General features: G+C 49.2%; 1 protein-coding gene across 1 annotated transcript in view; it reads right to left on the minus strand.

Annotated features, from left to right (window-relative positions):
• Positions 1-14,687, minus strand: part of LOC144488676 (gamma-aminobutyric acid type B receptor subunit 1-like) — a gene marked incomplete at its 3' end in the record, with an annotated part of 54,553 nt that overhangs the window by 11,381 nt on the left and 28,485 nt on the right. Inside the window, exons 3-5 of the mRNA XM_078206765.1 lie at positions 10,179-10,349; positions 6,921-7,022; positions 2,220-2,285 (exon numbers count right to left, since the gene is read on the minus strand). Coding sequence (XP_078062891.1) covers positions 2,220-2,285; positions 6,921-7,022; positions 10,179-10,349 — 339 coding nt within the window. The remainder of the gene's footprint in view (positions 1-2,219; positions 2,286-6,920; positions 7,023-10,178; positions 10,350-14,687) is intronic.

Here is a 14,687-nt window from a genome sequence, read left to right on the forward strand (position 1 = left end):
TTGAACGTGGGACTGCTTCAGTATCTGAGGAGTCGCGAATGGTGCTGAACATTGTGCGATCATCGGCGAACATCCCCACTTCCGACCTTATGACAGAGGAAAGGCCATTGGTGAAGCAGCTGAAGATGGTTGAGCCCAAGACACTGAGGAACTCCTGCAGTGATGTCCTGGAGCCGAGATGATTGATCTCCAACAACCATCTTCCTTTGTGCCACGTACAACTCCAACCAGCGGAGAGTTTTCCCCCTGATTCCTCGAGTTCTGGGGGAACTCCTCAATGCCACTCGGTCACAAGCTGCCTTGATGTCGGGAGAAGTCACTCTCACCTCACCTCTGGAATTCAGCTCTTTTGTCCACGTTGGAACCAAGGCTGTAATGAGGTCGGGAGCTGAGTGATCCAGGCGGAACCCAAACTGAGCGTCCGTGAGCAGGTTATTGCTGAGTAAGTGTCGCTTGACCGCACTGTTGATGACCCCTTCATCACTTTACTATGGTGTGGAATCAGTAAATGGAGACTGATGGGCAGTGTAACCTGATTGATGGTAGTTGGGAGACACCATCAAAGAGATGTGTAGAAACAGCCTGAACATTGCATTCTGCAAGCCTTGCAGTGCCGATAAGAAGAACTTGATAAGGACTCATAACCTTAAGGGATATGGAACTAAGGTGCGTAGGTAGAGCAACATGATAGATCAGCCAGGTTCTAACTGAATGACGCAAGAGACTTGAAAGGTCTCCGTAATTAATCCAGGAGTTGGCTATAAAGGAACGATGCTTTCTTGCACAAAATAAAGTAAAGCAAAAACCATAAGTCTGTGGTGAACACAAACAGGTCCCAACCAGGACAATACAACAATGGACCCACTCAGGGGCCTGCTTTATAAAGGGCTTGGTATACGAGTTCCACCTGGTAAGGTAATTACCAATCACCAGGGAGCTGGTATTCTACAATTATCACAGTTATCACAGCCTCCTACTGGTCTATAGGATGTGCATCTCTGCCAAAGAATGGTGCCTCTGACAATGCCACACACTCTCACTCCCGTCCCAGCTCTCTCTCGCCTAACAGTGCAGCACTTCCTCAGAGCTGGCGCTGGGAGCGTAGGCCTAGATTCTGTGTCCAAGTCTCTGAGACTCGAATAGGCCAGAATCTCCGAGTCGCAAGTTCACGAAGAGACCAAAATCCGGGCCCTAAAAAGGGGCAGCTCTTCCTGGGGTCCTTGCATGGTGTCATGTGATGTCAGGATTCTCTGTCTTTCTCACACACACAGACACACACACTTTCTCTCACTCACACACACACTTTCTCTCTCTCTCTCACACACTTTCTCTCACTCACACACACACTTTCTCTCTCTCTCTCTCACACACTTTCTCTCACTCACACACTCACTCGCCCTCTCTCTCACACACTTTCTCTCACTCTCTCTCGCTCTATCTCTCACACACGCACGCATAGACTCTTTCACACACTCTCACATACACACACACTTTCTCTCACTCACACACACTCTCTCGCTCTCTCTCACATATTTTGTCTCACAGTCACTTGCTCTCTCTCTCACACTTTCACTCTCTCTCTCTCACACTTTCATTCACTCTCTCTCGCTTTCTCTCACACACTTTCTCTCACTTATTTGCTCTCTTGCTCTCTCTCACACACACACTTTCATTCATTCTCTCTCTCGCTTTTGCTCACACACACTTTCTCTCACACTCTCTCACTCACACTCTCTTGCTGTCTCTCTCTCTCACTCACTCTCTCTCTCTCTCACACACCAACGCTCTCGCTCTTTATCTCTTTTTTCTCTCTCTCACACTCTTTTGCTCGCTATCTCTCTCTCTCACTGGTAGGTCAGGAAGTCACGGCTTCAAGTCAAATCTCGGCTGACCCTCCAGTCCCAGTTCTGAAGGAGTGCTGCCTTTCAGATGAGGCCCGGGTGGATGTAAAAGATCCTGCCACGTTCTTTGGAGGAGAGCAGGGAGGCCACAGCCTGGGTCAATATTTATCCATCAGCCGACATCACTAAGACAGAGTATCTGATCACTAACATGCTGCCATTCACGGGATCTTTCTATACACGTTCCCCATCAGGTTTCCTGCATTACAACAGCGACTAAACCCAATAAAAGTACTTTTCTCTGCTTTGAGATACTCTGTGGATGGGAAAGGTGCTATATAAATGCAGGGGTGCTTTTTTTCTCCAATGTGCCCGTACCTCACAAAAGACTTTCCTCGCCTCAGTTTCGTAGAACAACCCGACAATGATGCGGGCATCTTGCCTCTGCAGAAATGGAGTAAAACATTGTGTTAGATTCTGAAACCAATCATGGCAGCCCCCCCTCCCCCACCCTTCCACTACCTCCCACCACACCCACCGACACAGCACCAACATACTTGGGGTGTGAAGCGGGGGGAGGTTTAACACGGATATCAGAAGGACGTATTTTACACAGAGGGTGGTGGGGGCCTGGAATGCGCTGCCAGGCAAGGTGGTGGAGGCGGACACACTGGGAACGTTTAAGACTTATCTAGATAGCCACATGAACGGAGTGGGAATGGAGGGATACAAAAGAATGGTCTAGTTTGGACCAGGGAGCGGTGCGGGCTTGGAGGGCCGAAGGGCCTGTTCCTGTGCTGTATTGTTCTTTGTTGTTCTTTGTCCTATCCGGGTGCGTCTCAGTGTCAGCTCCTGTTCATGGACACAGTGAGTAAAAGGGGCCGATCCACTCTTGTCAGGTATTGAATGGCCTACATGTGTCTCAGTGTCAGCTCCTGTACATTCTGTGTGCAGCTCTGGTCTTCGTATTTAAAACAACATAAGAACTAGGAGCAGGAGTAGGCCATCTGGCCCCTCGAGCCTGCTCCAACATTCAATAAGATCGTGGCTGATCTCCCCTCATTCTTCTGAATTCCAATGAGTATAGCCCAGTCTACTCAGTCTCTCCTCATAAGCCAACCCTCTCAATTCCAGATTCAACCTAGTGAATCTCCTCTGCACTCCCTCCAGTGCCAGTATTTCCTTTTCAAGTAAGGAGACCAAAACTGTACACAGTACAGGACGTTGACAAAATTGATACCTAGAATGAGTAGGGTTGTCTTGTTTGGAAGGTTTCGACAGGGTAGCACGGTGGCACAGTGGTTAGCACTGCTGCCTCACAGTTCAGGGACTTGGGTTTGATTCCTGGCTTGGGTCACTGTCTGTGCGGAGTTTGCACGTTCTCCCCATGTCTGCGTGGGTTTCCTCCGGGTGCTCCGGTTTCCTCCCACAGTCCAAAGATGTGCGGGTTAGGTGGATTGACCATGCTAAGTCGACTGAGAGAGGCAAGGGAAGAAATTGCTGGAGCCTTGAGAGAAATCTTTGTAACCTCACTGGCTACATGGGAGGTCATGATGTGGAGATGCCGGCGTTGGACTGGGGTGAACACAGTAAGAAGTCTCACAACACCAGGTTAAAGTCCAACAGGTTTATTTGGTAGCAAAAGCCACTAGCTTTCAGAGCGCTGCTCCTTCGTCAGGTGAGTGGGATGAGTTTGTGTCTTTATATGCCCTGTTTGTGAACTGAAATCCCACTCACCTGACGAAGGAGCAGCGAGCGCTCCGAAAGCTAGTGGCTTTTGCTACCAAATAAACCTGTTGGACTTTAACCTGGTGTTGTGAGACTTCTTACTGTGTTAACATGGGAGGTTCCAGAGGATTGGAGAATAGCCAATGTTGTTCCTTTGTTTAAGAATGGTAACAAGAATAATCCAGGTAATTACAGGCCGGTGAGCCTTACATCAGTGGTAGGGAAATTATTGGAGAGGATTCTTCGAGACAGGATTTATTCCCACTTGGAAATAAGTGGATGTATTAGTGAGAGGCAACATGGTTTTGTGAAGGGGAAGTCGTGTCTCACGAACTTGATCGAGTTTTCCGAGGAAGTGATAAAAATGATTGATGAGGGTAGGGCAGTGGATGTTGTCTACATGGACCTCAGTAAGCCTTTGACAAAGTCCTTCATGGCAGACTGGTGCAGAAGGTGAAGTCGCATGGGATCAGAGGTGAGCTGGCAAGGTGGATACAAAACTGGCTCGGTAAAAGAAGACAGAGGGTAGCAGTGGAAGGGTGCGTTTCTGAATGGAGGGGTGTGACAAGTGGCGTTCCTCAGGGATCAGTGCTGGGACCTTTGCTGTTTGTAATATATATCAATGATTTGGAGGAAAATGTAACTGGTTTGATTAGTAAGTTTGCGGATGACACAAAGGTTGGTGGATTTGCGGATAGCGATGAGGACCATCAGAGGATACAGCAGGATATAGATCGATTGGAGACTTGGGCGGAGAGAAGGCAGATGAAGTTTAATCCGGACAAATGTGAGGTAATGCATTTTGGAAGGTCTAATACAGATAGGAAATATACAGTAAATAGCAGAACCCTTCAGAGTATTGGTAGGCAAAGGGATCTGGGTGTACAGTTACACAGGTCACTGAAAGTGGCAACACAGGTGGAGAAGGTAGTCAAGAAGGCATACGGCATGCTTGCCTTCAGTGGCCGGGGCATTGGGTTTAAAAATTGGCAAGTCATGTTGCAACTTTGTAGAACCTTAGTTAGGTCGCACTTGGAATATAGTGTTCAATTCTGGTCGCCACACTACCAGAAGGATGTGGAGGTTTTGGAGAGGGTGCAGAAAAGATTTACCTGGATGTTGCCTGGTATGGAGGGCAGTAGCTATGAGGAGAGGTTGGAGAAACTTGGTTTGCTTGCTCTGGAGGTTGAGGGGTGACCTGATAGAAGTCTACAAGATTATGAGAGGCATGGACAGAGTGGATAGTCAGAAGCTTTTTCCCAGGGTGGAAGAGTCAATTACTAGGGGGCATAGGTTTAAGGTGCGAGGGGCAAGGTTTAAAGGAGATGTATGAGGCAGATTTTTTACACAGAGAGTGGTGGGTGCCTGGAACTCGTTGCCGGGGGAGGTAGTGGAAGCGGATAAGGTAGTGACTTATAAGGGGTGTCTGGACAAATACATGAATAGGATGGGGAATGGACGGATATGGTCCCTGGAAGGGTAGGAGGTTTTAATTAAGTCAGGCAGCATGGTTGGTGCAGGCTTGGAGGGCCGAAGGGCCTGTTCCTGTGCTGTAATTTTCTTTGTTCTTTGTAAATTGACCCTAGTGTCAGGGGGACTAGCTAAGGTAAATGCATGGAGTTATGGGGATATTGGGTGTTATGGGTGCAATTGTGGTTGGTGCAGCCTCGATGGGCTGAATGGCCTCCTTCTGCACTGTAGGATTCTATGTATACGAATCCTGTGTGAGACTGGGCTTGTTTCCACTGGAATTTGGAAGAATGAAGGGGTGACTTGATTGAAGTTTATAATATCCTGAACGGTATTGACAAGGCAGATGTGGGAAGATATTTTCTCTTTTGTTTTTATTCATTCATGGGATGTGGCGTCATTGGCTGGGCCAGTATTTATTGCCCATCCATAATTGCTCCTTGAACTGCGCGGTTCAGAGGGGCATTTAAGAGTTAAACACATTGCTGTGGCTCTGGAGTCACATGTAGGCCAGACCGGGTAAGATTTCCTTCCCTGAAGGAACCAGATGGGTCTTTAAGACAACCGAGAATGGTTTCATGATCATTGTTAGACTTTTAATTCCAGATTTTCTTTTTTTCCTTAATTGAATTCAAATTTTGCCATCTGCAGTGGTGGGATTTGAACCCAGGTCCCCAGAGCATTACCTTGGGTCTCTGGGTTACTAGTCCAGTGACAATACTGCTACACCAATGCCTCACCTTGTGGGTGAGTCCAGAAACAGGGGACATTGTTATAGTAAGAGTTTTAACAACACCAGGTTAAAGTCCAACAGGTTTATTTGGTAGCAAATGCCATTAGCTTTCGGAGCACTGCTCCTTCATCAGATGGAGTGGAAATCTGCTCTCAGATATCCACTCCATCTGACGAAGGAGCAGGGCTCCGAAAGCTAATGGCATTTGCTACCAAATAAACCTGTTGGACTTTAACCTGGTGTTGTTAAAACTCTTACTGTGTATATTCCAGTCCAACGCCGGCATCTCCACATCATGACATTGTTTTAGGACAGAGATGAGGAGAATGTTTTTTCTCTCAGAGGCTTGTGCGACCTTGGTGGTGGTGGGGGTCACTGACTACTTTTAAGGCGGAAGTGGATCGATTCTTGTTAGGCAAGGGGGGGGTCAAAGATTATTGAGGGGGTCGATGGGGAATGTGGAATTCAGAACACAAACAGATCAACTATGTTTTTATTGAATGGTGGAACAGGTTCGAGGGGCTGAATGGCCGACTTCTGCTCCTATTTTGGATGTCTGTACGTACAGTACACAGTGAGTCAAAGGGAGTTGATTCACTCCCGGCTAGTGTGTGTCTCAGCTGATACTGGGATGCTACCGGGACTTGATGGTTTGAATTATAAGGAGAGGCTGGATAGACTGGGACTTTTTCCTCTAGAGACTGAGGGGTGATCTTATAGAGGTCTGTAAAATAATGAAGGGCACAGATCAGCTAGATAGTCAACATCTTTTCCCAAAGGTAGGGGAGTCTAAAACTAGAGGGCATAGATTTAAGGTGAGAGGGGAGAGATACAAAAGTGTCCAGAGGGGCAATTTTTTCACACAGAGGGTGGTGAGTGTCTGGAACAAGCTGCCAGAGGTAGTAGTAGAGGTGGGTACAATTTTGTCTTTTAAAAAGCATTTAGACAGTTACATGGGTAAGATGGGTACAGAGGGATATGGGCCAAATGCGGGCAATTGGGACTAGCTTAGTGGTTAAATAATAAGGGCGGCATGGACAAGTTGGGCCGAAGGGCCTGTTTCCATGCTGCAAACCTCTATGACTCTGACACGAAAGCCGATATTAAGCCCTCGCTGCAGCCGGTTATTCCCACGGCTCCGAGGTTACCTTGAGGTTTTTGACAGCGACTCCGGGATCCGTCAGGAAGCTCTGCCGCACGCTGATCTCAATCCCGGCCTCTTTCACGCGCTCCTCCAAATCGTCCAGAGTCTGGGGGAGGAATCAGGAGATAAGGATGAGGGTTCGGAGCCTTCCCGACGTGTTGGGAAACGGCAGACGTGCTGAGACCTGAACCCCAGGCTCAACTCAGCCCCTGTCTGCCGGGATCATCCCGTGTGGCCTGCTGGGGCCTTCAGCATCCAAATCCCAGCTGTGGGAGGGACGGCGGAGGAGGGAAGGAGACACGGGATCAGGAGCGTAAACGGATTGGGCAGAATCGTACAATATTCCCTCCCAGTCAGTTTGTAGGCCGCCGGCTTTGGATGGGCTTCCGTTAGCTTCCCGCCCACTCCGATATCTCCGCAATTTCATACCCAGGCCGCCCGCCCTTGCCCCTATTGGTGCCGCAAGGGCACTAATCAGAGTGGCTCCTAGCTCTCGGAGGAAGGACTATGTCCTGAGTTCGCTCTTTATTCAGTCACGGGGACGTGGGCATCACTGGCTGGGCCACCATTTCTTGCCCATCCCTAATTGCCCCTTGAACTGAGTGTCTCGCTCGGCCATTTCAGAGAACATTTAAGAGTCAACCACATTGCTGTGGCTCTGGAGTCACATGTAGACCAGACCGGGTAAGGACGGCAGATTTCCTTCCCTAAAGACGCATTCGTGAACCAGATGGGTTTTTCCGACAATGGTCATCATTAGACTTTTAATTCCAGATTTGACCCGGTCTGGTCTACACGTGACTCCAGTCCCATTCTCAAGTGGTCAACTCTTGACTGCCCTCTGAAGTCAGCTAGTGAGCCACTCAGCTTTTTATCCATTCCTGGGACGTGGGCATGGCCGGCTAGGCCAACATTTATTGCCCATCCCCAATTGCCCCTTGAGAAAGTGGTGATGAGCCGCCTTCTTGAACCACTGCAACCCTTGTGGTGTAGGTACACCCACAGTGCTGTTAGTGAGGGAGTCCCAGGATTTTGACCCAATGACAGTGAAGGAATGGTAATAGATTTCCAAGTCAGGATGGAGAGTGGCTTGGAGGGGAACCTTCAGGTGGTGGTCTTCCCCGGTATCTGCTGCCCTTGTCCTTCTAGATGGTAGTGGTCATGGGTTTGGAAGGTGTTGCCTAAGGAACCTTGGTGAGTTGCTGTAGTGCATCTTGTAGATCAGGGGTCTCCAAACTTTTCAGTACGAGGGCCACATCGTATATTTTACACATTTTCGGGGGCCAAAGAAAAAAAGTTAGTTCTATAAATGAACTGGCAATGATTAAGCCCGTGAGATCGAATGAAGTTCACTGTTGAAACAACAGGTTTCAGAACGCAAGACATATCCACATATTTTCCGCACAATGCTTGTTGATGGATAATGCAATGCAGAAACATGGGCTTTGAGAATCCACCAACCTCACAAGCTTTTGTGATTTGTCCAACCAAACCTTTCTTCACCCCAGACATGTTCTTTCCTCCATCAATTGTCACGCGTTGCAGTTTATTCCACTCCAGGTTATATTCTAACACAGTTTGTTGCAATTCTTTGAAGATGTCTTCTCCAGTTACTGTGCTGTGCATGCTATGCACTGATGCTAATTCTTGTGTCACATTAAATTCACTGTCGATGCCACGGATGAATACTAGGAGTTGTGATGTGTCACACACATCAGTCGATTCATCAAGTGCGAGAAAATACAACTGAAAATTTCTTGCTTTGTCTGCAATTTGATGAAATGTATTGCTTCCTATATCCTCAATTCTACGAGCAACAGTATTTGGCGCAAGACTGACGATTTTGAACAGATTTGCTTTTTCTGGGCATAACTCTTCCACTGCTTCCATTATACACTCTTTGATGAGATCTCCGTCAGTGAATGGCTTTCCTCCTTTAGCCAATGCATGAGCTAGTTTGTAACTGTTCCTGGTTAAAGCTTCATTTTCAGTTCTCTTCTGTGTTCAAAAAGCTTGTTGGGAAAGTAACCTGCATTGCATTGATTCAAATTTTTCCGAACACTGTGTTCCTGTGAATTGGGAATAACTTGGTTCATGTTTGGTCTCATAGTGCCGACGTACATTGTACTCCTTCAAAACTGCAACAGTTTTGTTGCATATGACACAACAAGGCTTTATCACCTGCTTGTACAAAGAAGTACTTTACACCTCATTCTTCATTAAACAGGCGGCACTGACTGTCCACTTTTCTTTTTTCCTTCCGTAACTGAATTGGTCTGAATTGCCGCCATCATTGTCATTGTTCGCGCTCATTTCAGACAGATGGAGCTTACAGATTGGATAAAGCAGCTGTCACTCGGTCAATGCAGAGCGGCAATTTGATAACAGATGTCTCAATTGTTGATTCGTTTAATGAACTGTCAGTCACAGGACTTCAGCTCCGATTGGACAATAGGCTGGTAAAGAGGGTGGGGATTCCCATGGGTCCATCAGAAACCGCGTGGAGCGAATGTCCGGCCTGTGGCTTCCGTTCCCGCGTCCGGATCCTGAGTCAGCGGTGGGATTCCGGATGCGAGAGTGTTTTCGGCAGCGGGAATCCCGTCCCGCTCCACTGGCTGCGGACCAGATGTTAGCCCGCTGCGGGCTGGATGTGGCCCGCGGGCCGTAGTTTGGAGACCCCTGTTGTAGATGGTACACACGGCTGCCACTGTGTATCGATGGTGGAGGGACTGAATGTTTGTGGATGGGGTGCCAATCAAGCGGGGCTGCTTTGTCCTGGATGGTGTCGAGTTTCTTGAGTGTTGTTGGAGCTGCTCCCATCCAGGGAAGTGGAGAGTATTCCATCACACTCCTGACTTGTAGACAGTGGACAGGCTTTGTGGAGTTCAGGAGGTGAGTTACTCGCCGCAGGATTCCTGGTCTCTGACCTGCTCTGGTAGCCGTGACATTTATATGGCAGGTCCAGTTCAGTTTCTGGTCAATGGGGAGTCAGGATGTGAGTTAATCTCCGCAGTGGTATCACTGGGTCTTAGGGGGAGATAAGGAACGGTGAATAATAGCCGTACCCACACCCAGAGCCTGAATTAAAAGAAATCCCATTTTCCTCCCAATTCCTTCGCCAGCCCCCTCCACCCTCCCCGGCCCTCCGTCCACATGATACAGTGTGTTGGAGAGACCGGCCCATTTGCGTTGCCCGCCCTGCCCTGAACCCCGGTGGTGGGGGGGCTCCCCCCCCCGCCGACGCGCTCCGCTGCGCGCTTACCGAGGTGAAGACTTCCGTGGTCTGCTGGATGGTGGCGATCTTGGTCCAGCCCCACCGCTTGAAGAGCTTGACCCGGGTGGGGTTGTGGAGGGTGGCAGACGGATGAGTCCGGAAGAAGGTGGGGAAACGCTGGCGGTTGGAGAGAGCCGGGGAGCTGGAGCCGTAGGAGAGCTGCAGAGAGGAGAGCAGAGGGTCACCGGCGTGCTCAGTGACGCACAGCCGACACGATGGGCCAAAGGGCCTCTTTGTGTGCTGGAAAACTCTACGACAAGGGCCCATATCCGAACTGGCGTCAAAATACATTTGCTCATCAGCCCCACTGACCTCACTGACCTATGTTATATTCCCGGCCCAGCAACAGCTCGGAGAGGGGGAACACAGGTTCTAGGAACAGGAGGAGTCCATTCAGCCCTTCCAACCTGCTCCGCCATTCAATAAGATCGCGGCTGAACTGGATCTCGTCTCAACTCCACTTTTCTGTCCCCTCCCCCCGACCCCCCAATAACCCTTAAATCTCTTGTCGATCAAAAACCTAACTCTGTCTTGAATAAATTCAATGACCCACCACCCACTGCTAAGGGCAGCAAGGTGGCACAATGGTTAGCACTGCTGCCTCACAGCGCCAAGGACCCCGGTTCGATTCCTAGCTTGGGTGACTGTCTATGCAGAATCTGCACATTCTCCCCGTGTCTGCGTGGGTTTCCTCCGGGTGCTCCGGTTTCCTCCCACAGTCCAAAAGATGTGCGGGTTAGGTTGATTGGCTGTGCTAAATTGACCCTTATTGTTCCCGGATGCGAAGGTGAGAGGGATTGGCCGGGTAAATATGTGGGGTTATGGGGATAGGGCCTGGTTGGGATGGTTGTTGGTGCAGACTCGATGGGCCGAATGGCCTTTTTCTGCACTGTAGGGTTTCTATGAATCGAACATTAAAGTAAGGATCAAAAACAGAAAATGCTGGAAAATCTCAGTAGGTCGGACAGCATCTGCGGAGAGAAAATAGAGCCAACGTCTCGAGTCTGGATGACCCTTCGTCAGAGCTAAGAAAATCAGGAGAGATTTATACGATGAGGGTGGGGGGAGGGGCTGTAATTGGACAAAGGAAATATAAATTGTAATGGTAAAGGCTGAGAAGGTGTACCTGTTATACAGTCGTAGAGTCATAGCATGGAAACAGGCCCTTCGGCTCAACTTGCCCATGCCGCCCTTTTTTTAAACCCCTAAGCAAGTCCCAATTGCCCACATTTGGCCCATATCCCTTGATACCCATCTTATCCATGTAACTGTCTAAATGCTTTCTAAAAGATGCAATAGTACCCGCCTCTACTACGACCTCTGGCAGCTTGTTCCAGACACTCACCACCCTCTGTGTGAAAAAATTGCCCCTCTGGACCCTTTTGTATCTCTCCCCTCTCACCTTAAACCTATGCCCTCTAGTTTTAGATTCCCCTACCTTTGGGAAAAAATATTGACTATCTAGCTGATCTATGCCCCTCATTATTTTATAGACCTCTATAAGATCACCCCCTCAGCCTCCTACGCTCCAGAGAAAAAAGTCCCAGTCTATCCAACCTCTCCCTATAACTCAAACCATTAAGTCCCGGTAGCATCCTAGTAAATCCCTTCTGCACTCTTTCTAGTTTAATAATATCCTTTCTATAACAGGGTGAGCTGAACTGTACACAATATTCCAAGTGTGGCCTTACCAATGTCTTGTACAACTTCAACAAGACGTCCCAACTCCTGTATTCAATGTTCTGACCACTGAAACCAAGCATGCTGAATGCCTTCTTCACCACTCTGTCCACCTGTGACTCCATTTTCAAGGAACTATGAACATGTACCCCCAGATCTCTTTGTTCTGTTACTCTCCCCAACGCCCTACCATTAACTGAGTAAGTCCTGCCCTGGTTCAATCTACCAAAATGCTTCACCTCGCATTTATCTAAATTAAACTCCATCTGCCATTCGTCAGCCCACTGGCCCAATTGATCAAAATCCCGTTGCAATTGGAGATAACTTTCTTCACTGTCCATTATGCCACCAATCTTGGTGTCATCTGCAAACTTACTAACCATGCCTCCTATATTCTCATCCAAATCATTAATATAAATGACAAATAACAGTGGACCCAGCACCGATCCCTGAGGCACACCGCTGGTCACAGGCCTCCAGTTTGAAAAACCCTCTGCAACCACCCTCCGACTTCTGTCATCAAGCCAATTTTGTATCCAATTAGCTACCTCACCCTGGATCCCGTGAGATTTAACCTTATGCAACAACCTGCCATGCGGTACCTTGTCAAAGGTAAATGGACGCTTTTAGCATCTTTCTCGGCCTTTATCATCACCATTCATATTCCCTTTGTCCAATTAGCATCCCCCCTCCACCGCCCCCCCACCAGTGCACCCTCACAGTATGAATCTTATCTTCAGCTCTGACTAAGTGTCATCCTGACTGGAAACATTGGCTCTATTTTCTCCCCACAGGTGCTGTCAGACCTGCTGAGATCTTCCAGCATTTTTTGTTTTTGTTTCAGATTCCAGCATCCGCAGTATTTTGCCTTTATAAAAGTAAGGATGTTATGCTTCAGTTATACAGGGCATTGGTGGGAACATGTCTCACATACCGTGTACAGTTTTGGTCTCCTTATTTAAGGAAGGATGTAAATGTGTTGGAGGGGGGTTCAGAGGAGGTTTACTGGATTAATACCTGGAATGAGCGGGTTGTCTTATGAGGAAAGGTTGGACAGACTGGGCTTGTTTCCACTGGAGTTTAGGAAGAGTGAGGGGGTGACTTGATTGAAGTGTAAGATCCTGAACGGTTTGACAAGGTGGAGGTGGGGAGGATGTTTCCTCTTGTGGGTGAGTCCGGAACCAGGGGGCACTGTTTTAAAATTTGGGTCACCCTTTTAGGACAGAGATGAGGAGAATTTTTTCTCTTAGAGTTGTGCGACTTTGGAACTCTGCCACAGAAGGTGGTGGAGACGGGGTCACTGAATAATTTTAAAGGCGGAGTTAGACAGATTCTTGTCAGGCAAGGAGAGCAGCCAAATGGTGGAGCAGGCCCGAGGGGCTGAATGGCCTACTTAACATAGAAACATAGAAGATGGGAACAGGAGGAGGCCATTGGCCCTTCGAGCCTGCTCCGCCTTTCATTACGATCATGGCTGATCGTCCAACTCAGTCGACTAATCCTGCTTTCTCCCCATAACCTACTCTGCTCCTATTTTGTATGTCCACACGTTCTGTTGTTTTAAAAGCTGTAATTTAAACACAAGCTCGTCCCTGTTGTTGACGCGGACCCGGGGAGGAGGTTGCTACCATACTCTGCGGTGTACAGTGTCAGGCCCTGTGTTGATGAGGTCGGGGGGGGGGGAATTGAGGGGGCCACGGGGTCGGGGGTTTAGTTTCACACTGTGACCCCCCCTTCCTGTCGCCTCCGTGACCAACGGGGTCTCCTTCAGAAGGTGGAGGAATTCACAGCTTCCACTCGCAGACAGGCTCTGTCTGCCCAGCCAGTCCGCGGCTGCCAAGCACCCAGTGTTACTAAGCAACGCCGCGTCACCAGGAGGGACTGTGCGCTGCCAGTCTGTGCAAATTGGATGTCAGCAATTCAGCACCGTGACCCCCTCCCTGTCTCCCCCCATCCCTGTCTCCCCCCCTCCCTGTCTCCCCCCCTCCCTGTCTCCCCCCTCCCCCATGGGCTCAAAGAATCATCCACTTTATTCAAACTAAGGGCCGGTTTCAACCATAGACAGCTAATAACATACCCACCAATCGCTGCCTCTCTCTCTCCCTCTCTGTCCAAATCTCTCTCCCTCTCTCTCATTCCTTCTCTCTCATTCTCTCTCTCTCTCTGTCCCTCTCATTCGCTCTGCCCCCTCTCTCTTTCTCTGCTCTCCTCTCTCTTTCCCCCTCTCTCTATTATGCCCCCTCTCTCTTTTTCTCTGTCCCCCCTTCTCTCTCTCTCGGCCTCCTCTCTCTCTTTCTCTTTCTTTCTGTCCCTCTTTTGCTCTGCCGCCTCTTTCTCTCTGTCCCTCTCTCTCTGTCACCCACTCTCTCTAACCCTTCTCTCTCCCTGCCCCTCACTCTTGTTGTCCCTCTCTCTCTGCCACTCTCTCTCAGCCCCCATCTCCCTCAGCAACACCCCCTCCCTTGGCTCACCTCTCTCTCTCTCTCCTTGCCCCTCACCTCTCTCTGCCACTCTCTTTATTCCTCTCTCTCTCTCTCTCCTTTACTGCCCTCTTCCTCTACCCCTCACTCCCACTGCTCGCCACTCTCTCTCGCCATTCCCCTCTCTCAGCTCCTGCCTCTCTCCTGTCCCATTCTCTCTGGTGTGTGTGTGTGTGTGTGTGTGTGAGCCAAAGGGAGGGGGTGTTGCTGAGGGAGATGGGGGCTGAGAGAGAGTGGCAGAGGGAGAGAGGGACAGCAAGAGTGAGGGGCAGGGAGAGAGAAGGGTTAGAGAGAGTGGGTGACAGAGAGAGAGGACAGAAAGAGAGAGGGACAGAGA

Source organism: Mustelus asterias, unplaced genomic scaffold (genome assembly GCF_964213995.1).
Source record: "Mustelus asterias unplaced genomic scaffold, sMusAst1.hap1.1 HAP1_SCAFFOLD_1762, whole genome shotgun sequence".
Classification (NCBI taxonomy): Eukaryota; Metazoa; Chordata; class Chondrichthyes; order Carcharhiniformes; family Triakidae; genus Mustelus; species Mustelus asterias.